The sequence below is a fragment of the Natrix helvetica genome (assembly GCF_964273705.1).
Source record: "Natrix helvetica genome assembly, chromosome: 1".
NCBI classification, from domain to species: Eukaryota; Metazoa; Chordata; class Lepidosauria; order Squamata; family Natricidae; genus Natrix; species Natrix helvetica.
This window is the reverse complement of record NC_138548.1, coordinates 348930547-348949141: the sequence shown is the minus strand read 5'-3', so window position 1 is coordinate 348949141 and position 18595 is coordinate 348930547. Positions and strand designations below refer to the sequence as shown.

The window sequence follows — 18595 nt, the reverse complement described above, 5'->3', positions numbered from 1 at the left end:
TCAACCATAGGTTTATCCTATTGCTCCTGACGGGTTTTTTAAATTTTGTAATTGTAACTGAGGGTGTTTTAAATAGCTATTTTAATTTTATTTTTATATATATTTATGAGTGTTACCTCCTCCAGGTACATGTATGTGTATGTGTTTATTTGTATTTGTGTATGTATTGTATATATATGTATATTGTATGTATTTTATTGTACGCCGCCCCGAGTCCTTTTGGAGAGGGTGCGGCTAACAAATTAAATTTCATTTCATTTCATTTCATAACACTCAATATACATTTATCACTCTATATCCGTGATGGTAAACCTATGGCATGCGTGCGATAGGTGGCACGCAGAGCCACTTATGAGGGCACGCGAGGCATTGCCCTGGCAGCCCCAGGACGCATGTATGTGCTGGCCAGCTGATTTTGATCTTGATTTTCACCCTCTGGAGGCTTTAGAGAAGCTTTCTGACACCTCCAGTGGGAGAAAAACTGCCCAATGTGCAAATCGGAAGTTTGGGAATGGACTTCCGGGTTGTGCGTTTGGCTGTTTTTCGCCCTCTTGATGCTTCAGGGAAGCCTCTTGAAGCCTCCGGAGGGAGAAAAACCACCCAACATGCAAAATGGAAGTTTGGGAACAGACTTCTGGTTTGCGCATTGGGCTGTTTTTTGCTTTCCGGAGGCTTCAGGGAAGCCTCTTGAAGGTTCCAGAGGGAGAAAAGCGGCCCAGTAAGTAAACCGGAAGTTCGGGAATGGACTTCCGGTTTGCGCATTTGGATGTTTTTCACCCTCTGGAGCAGGGGTGGGTTCCTGCCAGTTCTAACTTCTTCTATAGAAGAGGTTCCACAAATCTACAGTGCCATTTAGAACCGGTTCCAGCTCCCTCCCCCCGCCTGTCCACACATCATCAAGATGAAGAGCGAGAGGAGGAATTCTGGGAGTTGAAGTCCACAATTCTTAAAGCTGTCAAGTTTGAACACCCCTGGGTTTTTTTCTCTAAAGGATTATGGGTGCAAGGGTCTTCTAACTTAACAGCTTTAAGACTTGCGTGCTTGAAATGCCAGAGTTTCTGAGCCAACATTTTGGTTGCTAAGCAGGAGCGTTGTTAAGTGAGTTTCACCACATTTTACAAGTTGGCCATGCCCACCCAGTCACATGACTGCCAAGCCACTTCCACCCGGTCACATTGCTGGCAAGCCACTCCTACCCAGTCAAATGGCTGGCAAGCCACTCCCACAAAGCAGGCCACACCTACAGAAGAGGTTTTTAAAAAGTTTGAAACCCACCACTGCTCTGGAGGCTTCGGACAAGCCTCTTGAAGCCTCCGGAGGGAGAAAAACCACCCAATGTGCAAAATGGAAGTTTGGGAACAGACTTCTGGTTTGTGTCTTGGGCTGTTTTTCTCAGCCTTTTTCTTTTCAGGCTTCTTTTCACTTATGCATGGCTCAGGACCTAGTTACTTGCGGGATCGTATTCTGCCCCATACATCCCTGCGACCAATCCGCTCGCACAGAGAGGGCCTCCTCCATGTGCCGTCCACCAGACAGTGTCGAGGGGCGGCGCCTAGGAGTAGAGCCTTCTCTGTGGTGGGCCCAGCCCTGTGGAATGACCTCCCTCCGGATATTAGGAATACCTCTGACCTCCGCTCCTTTCGTATAAAGCTCAAGACCCACCTATTCCAAGTAGCTGGCCTGGCTCAACTTTGATCTAACTATATCGCTCCTGACAGGTTTTTATTTGGGTATTTTAATTGTATTCAATTATTTAGGGGTTTCTAAACATTGTATTTTATTGTTTTTATTCATTAGCCGACCTCCTCCTTGTACATGTCTTGGTATATGTTTTTGTAATATGTATGTCTTGTCTATATATTTATTTCATATGTTTTATTGTACGCCGCCCCGAGTCCTTCGGGAGAGGGTGCGGCTAAGAAATAAATATTTATTATTATTATTATTTATTACGCTTCTAGTTGTTCTTATCTCTTTCTGTCCTTTCTGTCCTTTTGTTCTTGCACCTTCTCATTCTGCCCGCTCCTTTTCCCACCCCCACTCTTTTTGATCTAAAACTGTCTCTTCTAATTTTCTATTAGCCTGTGGTAGCTTTTTGTCCATTTCGTCCATTTCCCCCCTGTTTGCTCAGCCCTTATTTCTATTTTCTGTATCCTCTGTTCATTCCTCATTATCATTTGCTGGAAGTTCCCTTGAAGAAGCTTGACTTCTTCAGGCCTAACTAACAGGCCTCAATTGTTGATTAGATGGGCTTGATGCCTCCGATAATGTTGCTGATGAGGATGTAGATGAGGTTTTCTTTCCTATCTTTGATATGTTCGATGCAGGGGTGGGTTTCAATTTTTTTTACTACCTGTTCTGTGGGTGTGGCCTATTTTGTGGGCATGGCTTAGAGGTCATGTGACTGGGTGGGCATGGCCAACTTGATGTCACTCACCAGGAGATGTCATGGATTGGGTAAAACGTGGTAAAGCTCACTTAACAACGCTTTTGTTTAGCAACCAAAATTTTGGGCTCAATTGTAGTCATAAGTCAAGGACTATCTCTGCCTTCCTCTGCATGGCAGCATTGTGCTAGTCAACTCCTTCTCCTTTCTGGCAATTTTCCTGTCTGTTTGAGGAACCAAAATAATCCAGGCAATGTAAGGTTTCCTGCTGCAGCAGGGGGTTGGACTAGATGACCACTGAGTACTCTTCTAGCCCTAAATTGCTGCGCTGTTTTTCTTTCTTTCTTTCTTTTTCCTTTCCCTCTGTGGGAAGCCACCGACACCCCCACTCCAATAAAATATTACTCCCAGAAAGGCTCATTCCACATGCCTGCCAGATAGATAATGAGATAATGAGTCTATAGAAAGTTTGGTTCCATTCATAAGCTGCAAATCATCCAAACCCTTTTAGAAACACAAAGCCCATATTGCACAAACCCCTAAACTTCAAAAATATAGAACCATATAAGAATCCTACCTTTTATCCAGTTTGTTCACTTGACCCAGAAACAAACTGCTGAATGTCACTTTGTAACCTTCCTGTTGAGCTTTTCAATTTAAAGCAGGTTTCAATTTAAAGTTTGCAGCATTAAGACTTGTGGATTTCAACAAGAAGATTCCTTCTTTCTTTTTATTTCTTTTTATTTCTCCCTTTCTGTCAGGTCAGCCTCCATCAGTAACCAAGAAAGAAACTACTCAATTCCATTTTTCAGAATTAAGAGTACTTTTACTGAATAGATAGCAGCTAAGCAAAGCAAGATCTGGGATAAAAGCATGCGTTAACATAGATATCAATATGTGACCCAACTCCCTCCCCCTGGTAACCCCATCCCACAGTCCAATCCCCACACCCCATCGGTGTCATGTGGCTTGCATCTTCAAAAAGCATCATCAGGTTGGTATGCCGTACAGTTGGCCTTGGCGGCAAATCCACTATCTGCAGCATGCACAGTAGATGGTGAGAAGAACACTCCCTTCTCCATTCACTCCTGTACTGAAAACTTCCCCTCCCAAATACCATGCCCCCCACTCCCCGTTTCAATGGCAGCCAAAAGCAAGTAGCAAAGCAGAGGCTGACACTTCCATTCCTTCCTCCCTCTCCCCCCCCCCCGCTTTTAGTTTTAAAGTGGTAGGGAAAACGGGCTTAAAAAAGCTTCTGACAGAGGTTCCGGGGCCTGGCCAAACCACCATTACTACTGGACTGATCCAGTACACCAGATTTTCACTACCTCTTCTGGCATATCAGAAAGGACCTGAAGGAATCCACCTCTGGTTCTATGTACTTGTCATCTCTGATAATCAAAAAGTACTTTTCCAAAATAGCAAACACAGTAATTATTTTTACACAGTTTAAAATTATTTCCCATATTCCCTGATGCATCACCTTCAAGTCTCTAATATTGCATTAGTAAAAATATCAGTAAAGATAAGCCCACAATCTCAAATGTATACATACATGCATACATACATACATACATACATGCATGCATACATACATACATACATACATACATACATACATACATTATAGATTACAAGGTTAATAATTAACAATTAAGTATTAATCATTAATAATCAATTACTCATATATCTTTGTTTAAAGAAAATATTGGTTTTTTAAAAATTTGTGGGAAAAGGGTAGATGGATATACAAAAATTTTTTGCAGCTACATCGTGCTAGGGGTAGAAATCCCTCCAGATCTCACAACCTTTACAGAGAAAAGCAAAAAACAAAAAATAAAAGATAAACAGAAACAGCATCTTGTTATACATTGTATCAACCATATGATCAATCATCTCTTTTGCCACTTTCTAATATATCAACAATTACAATTATTTCAGATACATTTATTTTTGTGACCTGAGTCTTTTCAATATTGCTCCCTCCCCCCTGTCCTCTGGCGGAGCCACGGCCCCTCCCTCCCTCAGGTTTTGTGTATTGTCACCTTTTTCACTACTTACAATTTCATCCTCTAGGAGGGCACTATGTTTTTTAATGAAGGCCTCTGCCTCCATAACTGTATTAATTCTAATTCTGTTTCCCTCCCAAAAGATCAACATTCCTTCTGGCAATAACCATCTAAACGAAACTCCTTTGCTGTATAGTTTCTTGGATAAGGAGGAATACTTCCTCCTCTTATCTCTTATCTTTTTCAGAATTTGTTTAAGAATGGTAATTTCTTTTCTTTGTATTTTAATGCCCCCCACTTTGGGCTCCTAAAACCTCATCCCTCATGGTCTTCCTAAGAAATTTAACGTGTACTTCCCTTGGAACATTGTGTTTTCTGCCATATTCTGAATTAATCCTATAAACCAGGTCTATATCCCACAGCAACTGTTCTTTATCTCTCTTAATATATTCTGCTAAGATTGTACACATAGTATCCTTAAGATCTTCATCTTCTGTCTCCAGTAGGTTCTGAAATCTGAGAAAAAGGGACATTCTTTCGAGCTCCATCTTTACCATAACATTTTCCAATTCTCTATTCCCCTTCTGCATTGCCTTAATCTCCTCCCTCAACCCAACCGCCCCTTCCTCCAGTACCCCAATTTTTTGTTTATTTTCTGTTGTTTGCTGCTGTACATTTCTGAGCTGATTTTTAAAGTCTGCTACCTCTTTTTTCAATTCACTTTGACCCTTCATAAGAGACTGGAACATTTGAGTAACAGTTAAGTCCTTTGAACTTTCTCCAGTTTCTTCCTGTTGTAAAAATGAAGAAATTTTTGTCTGTTGGATCGTTGGACTAGACGTAGAAGATGTTGGTGCAGAAGCCACCTTGCCAGGATAGCAAAATAGCAAACACAGTAATTATTTTTACACAGTTTAAAATTATTCCCTGATGCATCACCTTCAACTCTCTAATATTATATTAGTAAAAATATCAGTAAAGATAAGCCCACAATCTCAAAAGTATACATACATACATACATACATACATACATACATACATACATACATTATAGATTACAAGGTGATTAATTAACAATTAACTATTAATCATTAATAATCAATTACTCATATATCTTAAGAGTAAGCGCTTCCTCCATTTATTCTTCCTTCAGCAGTCAAATTTATAGTCCACATTAAATTTATCCACACTGTTACTATTGTAGTCCTTTGGGAGTCTTTTTGCAAATTAAAGTTCATAATCCATCGAGGCCCCAAAACCCATCAGCTCTCTAAGCTTTCCCCCAAAATAATATCTAGATAGATGTATAGTTTCTAAGTTCACCAAGAATATTTTCCACATTCAAATTGGTTAATGTCCTCTCTGAATATCACAAGAGTCTTTATGGAGTATTTATAAATATTGCATCAGTCACTTCCCTTTTGTATGCACTTTTCTGGTCAGTATAGATGGTGACCTTGTCACGATGTTAAAAAGTTTGCTAAGCCTGAACTGCCTAAACTGACATTCAAGAGTTAAACTAAGAAAGCTTTATTGCGCAGGTCATAAAACAAAATATTATCTGAAAGTGATTTATTGCGCACGCGTTACACATTCCAAAAATTCTTCTCTTTTTTGTTCGGCAGCCAACTTTGGCAGACGTAGCTTTCATTATCAAAATGTAACCAATTAGTTATTTCTGTTTCATTTACTTTTATTATTTTGTTATTAAAGTTTGTTTATTAATTAGAATACTTAAAGACTTTTATTTTTCTCAATATCTCAAAAGATATGCAGAAGGGAATCAGCCACGGTCCATTGATCTCAGATCCCAGGGCATTTTTTTTTCCCTGACAACTTGGTAGCAGAGTTGGTCCGATGATACAAGCTGAGATGGCTACAATTTATGGCTGTATTTTCCCTTCATGCTATCTAAAGATAACCGACTAAGGCTAATTAGCCATGTCAAAGAAGAGAAAGAAAAGAAAAAAACACGGACATGGAAAGCGCTCGAAAGAATCCATTCCCTCAGACACAGAGGAGCAAGATTCTTCAGGTGCCGAGCCAGATGTGAGGGAAGGAGTTACAGAAGGCAAGATCTACGGACTGAGGTCAGTAAATCTTCCTCATTATCAAGATACAATTAACGAACGGCAAAAGTCTAAACGGCAACTGCCGGCAGAGAAAAAATCCTCCCACGCAGAAAGCAAAGTTTATGAAATCTCCCCAGATGATGAGCAAGAAATGCAAAGCTATCTTGATCAAATAAAGCTGTTTGAAAAATATGCTAGGGAGGCGAGAGCGTGTTTTGAAGAAATAAAGCGAAGTAGGAGGAGCTCCCCCACTCCCAAAATATTTGAGGACGCCATCTTGTCTTCAAAACAACAGCCTAAGACACACCCCACAGAGTTCATTGGTCAATTAGAACAAAGAGACATGTACACATCACCGAGGTCACGTGGTCCCTTTGAGCCCATTGAACTTCCAGCCATGTATAGAGGGCTGCAGCCAAGAAGTGAAGCTGCACTGCCATCTGCTGGCGGAGAAAAATCATTACAGCAAAAGATGATGAGGTTTAAAGAATTAGCTATGAGTTTTACAGAAGCCCAAACTTTGCCCTCAAAGGTTAAGTCTTCAACACCCCCTGGCGGTGTCGAATCCTCCCTAGATGGAAAAAGGCAAAGCCAAAGGTGAATTCGAGGAAGCCAATTTGATGTTGCCACGCAAAGGCCAATGATGCAACCCCAGCATCCCCTGGTTCAACAACCAGATTTGCAACCAGAGCAACAAATTGTTCCTCAGCAGGTATTCACAGTCACCCCCTTGACTGGTGAGTCCAAATTAAAGGAGTCAGGAGAGAATTATAAAGCCTGGGTTAGTGAAATTGCGCTCTTGCTTCGAAGAGAAGGCACATATTCCATGGTTTTTAATCCTCCCCGTCAACCCTGGACACCTGCGATAAGAGACCTCGTAAACAGAGCAATCACGACTTTACTCATGTCAATGGAAATTGAGATCCAAGGTATCTTTCCACCTGATGCAACTGCCCAAGAAATATGGGCTATTTTGGAAGATTGCTACAGGCCCGTTTCAATTGAATCCTCATGTTTGCTCATGTCCGAGTTCCATGGTTCGAAGTTGAAACCTGGTGAACGAATTGGTGGACATTTGACCAAACTGAAAAGAATGAGAAGTGAATTGAGACAAAATGGCCATGTAATCGATGATATCCAAATGATTAGCATCATCATTAACTCATTGAATTATGAATGGAAAGATGCTGTTGCAAAGATTAACTACGTGCCTATTGCTCAACGCACAGTTAACCACGTTTGCAGACTTTTAGTGGAAGACGAAGCTATCAGGTTAGCTACCCCACATCTGCAACGGCCTCCAGCGTTAAAGGCTCCAGCCAGACGTCCCTTCCGAGGAAGAGGCTACGCTCCAAGGATGACAAAGTGCTACACCTGCAACCGTGTGGGACATGACACCCGGGATTGTCCCCAACGAGTTCCAGCTCCCGCCACGTACCAGCCCAGAGGAACAGATTCCAGAGGCAGAGGTAGAGGCGGAAGACAAGGTCGTCGTGGTGCAAGGCGTGATTCACAAGCTCCACTTGTGACACTGGCCATAACCAACGTTCCACAACCTGATCCAAAGTTCGACAGACGTCTTTTGTGGACTTTAGATAGTGGAGCAGCTGTGCACGTTACCCACAGAAGGGAACTTTTCACAGAGATGGGCGAACCAGAGCCCGAGTATCGAGAACTGTATTCCTTCACCAACCACACTTGCAAGGTTATGGGAAAAGGAACTGTTTACATTGAAGAGCTCGATACACACATCCCTGATGTTTATTACATACCTTCAGCAACCAGTAATTTGCTTAGTCAAAGTCACTTGTCTAGAGAGTTAAAGTTCCAGGTTCACCACCTCGAAAAAGCAAGTTACTTAGTTAAAGATGGTGATATTGTTGCTGAAACCATGCTGATTGGTGGTGTTTATTACTTAAAGCCAAAGCCTAAAGGGCAAGCACAGGCAAGTATGCAAACTCCAAAAAGGCACAACGCAAACCCAGAGAGAGTTGTCCCAGAGAGAGAAAGCGTTACTGTGCCGAAGGCTCCTAAAGCCAACAAACAGAGAAAACAGAAACAGGTTGCTCAGAGCAAGCCTGAGGGTCCTCATGAAACTGTTAATGTTGAGAATTCACTAACTGGTAAACCTTTGCATTCCAGGTGTATTCATAAGTGGCACAGAAGATTGGGGCATGCCAGTTTCCGTGTTCTTAGAAAGATGCCGGAGTTCGCAAAAGGTTTGGATCTAAAGGGGTGTAAGGTGTTTTTGGATTGTGCGGTTTGCAAAAAGGCTAAATCCAAGGCGGCTGCAATTCCCAAACACGCTACACGCCGGTCAACACGCATTTTTGATTTGGTACACACTGACATAGTGGGTCCTTTCCCACCAACACTTGGTGGCAGAAAGTATTTTTTAACAATTGTAGATAATCATTCTAGATATGGATTTGTATATCCTATGAGAGAGAAATCTGAGACCTTTCAGATCTTTAAAGACTTTGCAGCATTTGTTTCTACACAATACCAAGTTCGCATCACCAGAATCCAGAGTGACCGTGGTGCAGAATTCATGTCTCAGCGTTTCCAGGACTGGATGCGTAAGAATGGAATTCTTCATCAGACATCTGCTCCATATACACCGGCTCATAACGGAGTCGTAGAAAGAAGACAAGGGGTTCTACAAACCATGATGCGTTGTCTTCTAGAAGATGCCAATCTCAGTAACGCATACTGGGGTGAAGCAATCAAATATGCAAATTACATTGTCAACCGTACTTGGAGCAGTGTAATCAATCAAACTCCTTTCTACATGCTGTATGGCTACAAGCCTGATCTCAAGAACCTCCACATTTTTGGTTCATATGCTATGGTGAACACTCCCTTAAGTCAAAGAAGAAAGGGAGGTACAGTAGCAAAGAGACTGAGATTTATGGGTATTGATGATAATTCAAAATGGTACAAATTCATTGATACTAAACATGTGATTGTCATTTCACAATCTGCTAATTTTGAGGAAGACATTGGCTGGTCCAGGATTCATTCCAATGATCCTGAAGTTTATTTTCCTAGAGATGGTGTTCCAGATGCCACGCAGCCTGATGACAATTCGCAGGCAGATATTCCTTCTACCAGTTCTTCACAACCTGATGTTCCGTCTTCGCAAGCCGCGGATGCTGATGCTAGCGACGAACGTGAGGACGAGGATGATGATGATGAAGAAGAAGACTGGACTGATGTTCCTAGACGCTCCAAGAGGGCCACAAAAGGAATCCCTCCACAACGTTATTCATGGCAACTGACAAAAACACCAGTACCTTTGATTTGCAACGTTACTCTTCCTCCTGAGACATTCACACAAATAAAACAGCTTCCTGATTCAGAACAAGACAAATGGTATGATGCAATGCAGGATGAAATGGACAGTTTAAAGAAACTTAATGTATTCACACCTGCAAAACCTCCAGCAAACAAGAAAGTCATTGGCACCCGATGGGTCTACAGAATCAAGAAGAAACCAAATGGTGAGTCTTTATACAAAGCCAGACTGGTAGCTCAGGGTTTCGCTCAACGTTATCCTGAGGACTACACAAACACTTACTCACCAACAGTCAGAACTGAAAGTGTAAAAATTGCTTTAACCACTGCAACTATTCTTGGTTTAGAAGTTTTCCAATTTGATGTGGACACAGCTTATCTACATGCAGACCTAGATGAAGAGATCTACGTGAGAAGCCCTCCAGGATTCCGAAAGCAAGAAGGGGATACCTGGTTCCTGAACAAAAGTCTTTATGGTCTGAAACAGTCAGGTTTAATGTGGTATTTATGTCTTACTGACAAACTAAATTCAATGGGCTTTATTAAGTCCGAAACTGATGAATGCGTGTTCACAAAAAGATCTAACAATGCATATGAGATAATTCTTGTTTATGTTGATGATATTGTTTATATTGGTCCAAATAAGAAAATGAGTGAGATTTTTGCCAAAAGTTTGCAGAGATACTTCACACTAAAATCTTTAGGGCACATTAGCACTTATTTAGGTGTTCAAATTGAAAAGACACAGAAGGGGTTTAGTCTTTCACAAGAAGAGAAAATTGACCACATTCTACATCATTGCAACATGAAAGATGCTAGCACAACAAAGACACCCATGCAAACAGATTTTCACAACTTAACACATGAACCAAGTCCTGAGTTCGAGGATCAAACACTTTATTGTTCAGTCATTGGTTCACTATTATACATTAGTAGTTGGACCAGACCTGACATCGCACTTAGTGTTAATCTTTTATCACGACACGTAGGTAAGGCAACACAATTTCATTGGTCATGTATTAAGAAGTTGTTGAAATACCTGAAACACACTAAACACATGAAGTTATTGCTAGAACCAACACACACTGATCAACCAAAGTTGATTTGTTTTGTTGATTCCGACTGGGCGAGCGACAAGAAGTCACGCAAAAGCACTTCTGGTTACATGATGTTCCTAAATGGTTGTCCTGTTTACTGGCAAGTGAGAAAACAGAGTTTTGTTTCATGTTCATCTACTGAAGCTGAATATGCTTGTGTTTCAGATGCTTGTAATTCTCTAACGTGGTTTGATGCTTTGATCACAGATATCTGGACACGTCCGATTCGACCAATCACCGTGATGGAAGATAATGTATCTGTTGTTTATATTTCTGAGTCACATTTTACAGGTTCTAGGTCCAGACACATTGACATTCGTTATCAAAACACAAAGCAATTAGTTAAGCAAGGTTTTGTTAAATTGCAATATGTTTCTACACATGATCAGATTGCAGACATGCTTAACAAACCACTCGCCGCAAATCAACACGAGTATCTGCGAAAGAAGATGTGCCTTAATTGATGATTTGATGACGTCAGCCCAGACTAGCAAAAGAAGGGGTGTCACGATGTTAAAAAGTTTGCTAAGCCTGAACTGCCTAAACTGACATTCAAGAGTTAAACTAAGAAAGCTTTATTGCGCAGGTCATAAAACAAAATGTTATCTGAAAGTGATTTATTGCGCACGCGTTACACATTCCAAAAATTCTTCTCTTTTTTGTTCGGCAGCCAACTTTGGCAGACGTAGCTTTCATTATCAAAATGTAACCAATTAGTTATTTCTGTTTCATTTACTTTTATTATTTTGTTATTAAAGTTTGTTTATTAATTAGAATACTTAAAGACTTTTATTTTTCTCAATATCTCAAAAGATATGCGGAAGGGAATCAGCCACGGTCCATTGATCTCAGATCCCAGGGCATTTTTTTTCCCCCTGACAGACCTTGTTCTTTTTTAAATGTTGGAAAGGCTTCTCCTTAAGTGTTTTAAATCCGACATCAGTCCAACAACAATAATAGGAAGCATATTCCTAGTATTCTTTGATTTTTTTTAAAGTTCTTTCAAAAACATAGTCTAGGCTTTTTTCTAGCTCAGTTTCCACCCCTTTTTTACTGTTGCTTTGTTAATATTTTCCAGATACATCAATAGCTCTGGAAGCTTAGTTGGCACTACTCTCATGGAGCAAAAATCCTGCTCAACCCCTTTTTTTGAGTCCCACTTTCATGGTTTTCTAGTGGTATATCAGGGTAAATTCATTTGCAGAAGATTAGAGAGTTCTCATCCAGTTCAGCCATGTTGCTCTTTGATTTTTATCTTCATGTGTTTCATCAATCTGTCACAGCTTTGGGTTGGCCATAATGACCATCTTTTTTCCAGCTGGCTCCAAGGGGTTTCCCTATGTTCCATCAGGAGATTGCCTTTCTCCATATAGTCTTTGGGGCTTCCCCTCTACCTTCGCTAACCCCTCTGGGGTTAAAGCTGCTCTGAAGTTCATGCTCATAATTTATCTATTCTTAATATATGGAATGTTATATGTTTCTCTGTTTTTCTGTTTCTTGATCTCTCCCATCTACCTATCTATCTATCTCATTTATTTAACTGTGAGTGATCTTACATTATTCAACCAGAAGAGATCAATCAAATATATTCAGTGTTTGAAATTAAATATTTTTAAAACAAAGTAAGAACATCACCCAGAAAATAATATATAACAACCGCAGAATCAACCTATATAATAACAAAAACACCCACCATCATTAGCCATATTCTTTGATTTCATATAAAACCACATCAAAACATCTCTGGTAACAGTTTATTTGGCCTGGTTTCAGAAATTTTATTAATGTCATTGATGATTGTTATGATTTAACATGAATTCAGATTGTGGCAATTTAGGGATATGGTTAATTCAAAGAATTTGAGTTGTTTTAGCAACATTTTACTCAATTATTATAATTCAAAATTCACATTGAATGAAGAAAGATAAGCTACAACACATAAAACATTAGTTCAAAGTACTGCATGTAAACTGAACAAAAATAAACACCAACATAAGAAACCTTAATGAGTTTTCATCATCAGATGTTCTTTGTTGTTCAGGGCAGGTCTCAGGATAATAATGTAGCATTTGGGGATAAAGATGCAGCCCAGTAAACCTAGGCTAGAGGCCAGGATGGAGAAGATCTGCACGGCTACCATGTATTTCCCCTTGGTGCTCAGGTAGGTGGGGACAAAGGAGATCCAAACACTGCAAAAAACCAACATGCTGAAGGTAATCAGTTTGGCTTCATTGAAGGAACCAGGCAGCTTTCGAGCCAGAAATGCCACAAAGAAGCAAATGGCAGCCAGAAAACCCATGTAGCCAAGGGCAGAGTAGAACATGGTGACAGAGCCTTCATTGCATTGCAGCAGGATGTGTTCTGGTTGGGACTGAAAGTCAGAATCTGGGAATGGGGCAAAGATTCCCAGCCAAATGATACAGATGCATACTTGAATACCAGAGCAGGATAAAACAATAGAGTTGGCCAGACTCTTCCTCAGCCATTTCCTCATGCCACTGCCTGGCTTCGTGGCCAAAAATGCAACTACCACCATAATTGTCTTTGCCAGCAAGGAAGAGACGGCAACTGAGAAAACAAAACTGAAGGTGACTTGCCGAAGAAGGCAAGTCACTTTCTTGGGATGACCAATAAACAGAAGGGGGGTCAAGAAAGCAAGCAAAAGGGATATCAGAAGAATGTAGGTGAGGTCCCGGTTGTTGGCTTTGACTATGGGAGTTTCACGGTATTTAATGAAGACTCCCAGAATAAAGGCAGTGGTTAGGGACAAAGCAATGGCAAAGAAAGCCAGGATAAGTCCCAACAATTCTTCATAGGATAAGAAGCTTATATTTTTGGGGACACACTGATCTCGCTTCTTATTGGAATACTGGTCATCTGGACACTTTTCACAATGGGCTGCATCTGGGAATAAAATTGGTTAGCCTGTATCTGTTTCTGCAACTGTAGGAGCATGAAAACCACATCAGAAATCAACTACTTCATTTTCAAGAAATATCATAATAATTCTGCCCAGGGATATCCACATTATACAACATTAGTTAAAATGATCAACACTATTTTTAAAGGCTGAAGACGAATGTGATTATCAGCTCTCAAAACTTATCCTCTTTCCTAAAACCAAACAAGAAAGTAACAAGTCAATAGAAATCAGTTACCCTTCATTATTTATTTAAATGTTCACATCATCATATAAAATGTGGTGCCTTTGAATGGTTTGGGAATGCTCTAGGAAAGTTGATGTTTTTCTTGCTTCTTTATCCAATATTCCCCCAAAACAATAGAGAATATTGATTATATCCTGATTTTTTAAAAATTATATTTGGAGCCACCTACTGTACCTTCCTGCACAGAGTATGTTCCTTCCATGCACAGAGAACAGTCGTAGCAGCAAACTGGTGCTCCCTCTCTCACAAGCTTGGTGTAACCCGGGGAGCAACTTTCTGTACATCTTGAATAAGGTACCATCTAAACATAAATAGAAAGATTATTTCAGGGCAATTTATGAATTAGATGGATTTACTGAAATCAACTGCTTCCAGAAGCCCAGGAGCACATTGAGCAAAACCAGTCAAGAAGTAGTGGCATGACCTTTAATTACTCTACTTGCAAGGGGCAAATGACAACATCTAGGTTTCTCTAGAGTCCCTATCTTTCTCTTGTATAACTGACCATTGTATGTAAATCAGAGGTGGTTCGCCCAAACCCAAACCCAAAATCATGGGGGGAAATCACCACGCCTGCCCACTTTCCCTGGTTCTATGCCAAACTATTCAGGCATGTTTTTGTGGCCGGGCACATGCATGCAAGCAAAGTGCTAGCGCACAAGGCCAGGTGCATGCATGGAAGGGGCGCCCAAGAAGCAAGCAGACACATGTATGGCAAATTGGTGGTAACAAAATGTGAAACCCACCACTGATGTAAATGACTTTTTAATCTGCCCTCACTTCCCTCACCACATTCTTAATCATATCTTTCTCTTATGCAATTCAGTGGGCTAAACCCTTCATATTCTGGATTGTCTCCCAGACCACTGATCTTTGTTTTCCCTTGAAGACGTTTTGCTTCTCAGTTCCAGGAGCTTCTTCAGTTCTGACTGAATGGTGGAGTATGGAAGGATTTATATTCCTTGCAGTCATCTGGTGGTTTCTAAAAGTTTTTGAGGGCACTTGGAATTTATCTGTGCCCTCAGGGTCACCTGAATAGTGCAAATGGGTGTGGAACCTTCCTGCAATTGCTGAATCTGTATCCTTATAATTAGCAAGTAAACATGGGGTAAGAAATCTGGGCGTGGCTTAGCAGTATTAACAATCTGCTGTTCTGTGAAGTAAACTATCAGTCTCTCTGGGCTTGTCTGCTGATATGAAACTAACTGCTTGTGTTTGCCTGTAACTCTCCTGCCTTGTGTTTACTTGGAAGAACCACCTGTTGGTATTGTACATTTATTCATCTATTCTTATATATATAAAGAAATTAATGAACCCATCTGAATCAGTTATCTGTGTGTGCTTTTTTATGGATTTGAAGTTATACAACAAACTCTGAAAATATCTAATAAATTAATGAGGCTTTAAGTTCACTCATTTGGAAGTTATCTCAATTGGCCTCAATATGAATTATTTTTTTTCTGCCACAAAAGAAATAATTCTTATTGAGATAAACAGAAGAGCAAAATCCGAGCATCCTCAACTACTTTGTTAAATAATGTTGGCCATTGGATGGTACTTTGATTGACAGAAATCTTGACTTCCGAGGAGGCTCGTCTTTCTACATAACCAATTTTCACCCCCGCATCTGATTTGTTCAAAAGTGATGTCCACTGCATGATATCAAAGCCACCAACAGCAACTCCATTTTCTTCAAAAGAAATCCCATCTCTGGAAATATTGTGATGTTGGAAGTTTCTCAGGAAGCTATGAAACTGCAGAAACATAGAAAAAACATGACAATTTGAGCCTTTATTCAATGTTATTCTTGCTATTATTCTGGACTGGGGGTAATCTGAATAATTCAACCTCTTCAAACCACCACTGCCATCTGAAACATTGATTCAGTATTTCATGGGAAGTTTCTTTCAATCATTCCGCAGGAATTTACATCTCTTTTTTCAAAAAACTATGTCACATGTTCAAGCTACAAAGTGACCTTGACCATGTGTCAGAATGGTTGTGCATTTGGCAACTCTGAATCTCAACTAAGAAATGCTCTGTCCTACACATTGGCAATAAAAATCATAGCACAAAATACAAGTTAGCTGGAAATGACCTCATACACAACTCTCACTCCATCAAGGACCAAGGAGGACTCATCTCAAGCGATCTAAGCCACAGAGCTCAGTGTAACTGCATTGCCAAAAAGGTGTTAAGAGTTGTTAACCTAATTTTGCGAAGCTTCTTCTCCAGTAACATTGTACTGCAAACTAGGGCATTGAAAACGTTTGCCAGACTAATTCTCAAATACACCTCGTCTGCCTGGAAACCACACTGTATATCAGAAATGAATACAATTGAGCAGGTCCAGAGGTAATTCACAAGAAGACTACTCCACTCCTCTACTCAAAATAGAATCCCTAGAATAGGCTTGAAATTTTGGGCTTGGATAATCTGGAACTGCACCAGCATTGTAGACAAAATTGTCGGCTACAACATCTTACCTGTCAACGACTTCTTCAGTTTGAACCTCAACAATACACGGGTAAGCAATCGATACAAACTCAAGGTAAACTGCTCCAAACTCAATTGCAGAAAATACTACTTCAGCAACGGAGTGGTCACCACCTGGAATGCACTACCTGACTCTGTGGTTACATCCTCAAACCTTCACAGCTTCAACCTTAAACTGTCTACCATGGACCTCACCCCATTCCTAAGAGATCCGTAAACGGGGAGTGCATAAGTGCACCAGCATGCCTACCATCTCTGTCCTACTGTCCCCATTTATTTGTATTACAATACAATACATTACAATACAATAGCAGAGTTGGAAGGGACCTTGGAGGTCTTCTAGTCCAACCCCTGCCTAGGCAGGAAACCCTATATCATTTCAGACAGTTGGCTATCCAGCATATTCTTAAAGACATCCAGTGTTGGAGCATTCACAACTTCTGGAGGCAAGCTGTTCCACTGATTAATTGTTCTAACTGTCAGGAAATTTCTCCTTAGTTCTGAGTTGCTTCTCTCCTTGATTAGATTCCACCCATTGCTTCTTGTTCTACCCTCAGGTGCCTTGGAGAAGAGTTTGACTCCCTCTTCTTTGTGGCAACCCCTGAGATATTGGAACACTGCTATCATGTCTCCCCTAGTCCTTCTTTCTATTAAACTAGACATAGCCAGTTCCTGCAACCGTTCTTCATACGTTTTAGTCTCCAGTCCCCTAATCATCTTTGTTGCTCTTCTCTGCACTCTTTCTAGAGTCTCCACATGTTTTCTACACCGTGGGGACTAGAACTGAATGCAGTATTCCAAGTGTGTCCTTACCAAGTCATTATAAAGTGGTATTAACACTTCACGTGATCTTGATTCTATCCATTTCCTTCGTTCATGTCCAGGTTCATATTTATATTGCTATCTTGTACATGTTTGACAAACTAATAAATACGTAAGTAAGCAAGTAAGTAAGTAAGTAAGTAAGTAAGTAAATAAGGAAATACATAAGTAAGCAAGTAAGCAAGCAAGCAAGCAAGTAAATAAATAAATAAACAAACAAACAAACAAATAAATAAATAAATAATAAATAATAATAAATAAATAAATAAATAAATAAATAAATAAATAAATAAATAAATAAATAAATAAATAAATAAATAAATAAATAAATAAATTATTCTTGAAAACATGGAATAGGTAACACCACCATCAGGTGGCTTTGTAACTGGCTGACAAATTACATTCAATATGTAGTCCTCTGTGGAACCTCATCCACTTGGAGGGAAGTAAGGAATGGGGTACCCCAAGCTTCAATTTTAGGCCCAGCACTCTTCAATATCTTCAAAAAAGATCTAGGCGAGAGAATTGAGGGGGAACTCATCACATTTGCATACAACACTAAGCTGGCAGGAATAGCCAACACCCCAGAAGACAATCTTGTTAGATATTTGCATAAACTGCTGTAAGTCTCCACTCAGGTCCTCCGTTTAGGCGGGAACAAAGGGATACTCTGATTGGTCGGGAGGTCTGCCAGCTCCCCATAAAAGGGGAGCTGCACAACCCCGTATTCAGCTGGATCGGATCTACTTAACTAATAAAGAGCTGTTGTCACATTTGTCTGGAGTCTGTCCTCTCCTTTCCCGAATCTAACACTGGCGACGAAGGTGGGATCGAGAGGCAGATAGGACAAAGAACTACAAGAAGACATTCCAGCAAGTGATCCAGCCCCGGGAATTGGCGGGAACCCCGGCAGCCATTTCAGCGCGGCAAATTCAAATCGCAGGACAAGATGGCTATGCACACACCGCCAACCCCGTACGACCCAGTGGCCGAACATTGGGAATCCTACATGCTGAGATTTGAATGCTTCCTTGAGGCAAACGATCTCATGGGAGTACCGGACTCCCGAAAAAAGAACATGTTCCTGGGCTACTGCGGTCGGGAGGTTTTCGAGATGGCCAGAGACCTATCGGAGCCAACCCCCATCCAGGCAGTCACATGGACGGCTTTACAACAGACGCTGCAGACACACTACGCACCCAAGCCTTCCCGACACGTTCACCGCCACGAGTTCTACATGAGGAATCAA

The 18595-nt window shown here is 40.6% G+C and overlaps 1 protein-coding gene across 1 annotated transcript in view; it reads right to left on the bottom strand.

Annotated features, from left to right (window-relative positions):
* The window catches only part of LOC309401393 (vomeronasal type-2 receptor 26-like), a gene marked incomplete at both ends in the record, with an annotated part of 43151 nt that extends 24888 nt beyond the window's left edge, over positions 1 to 18263 (bottom strand). The window contains one exon of the mRNA XM_081970462.1: positions 18205 to 18263. Coding sequence (XP_081826588.1) covers positions 18205 to 18263 — 59 coding nt within the window. The remainder of the gene's footprint in view (positions 1 to 18204) is intronic.
* Between the last annotated feature and the right edge of the window lie 332 nt (positions 18264 to 18595).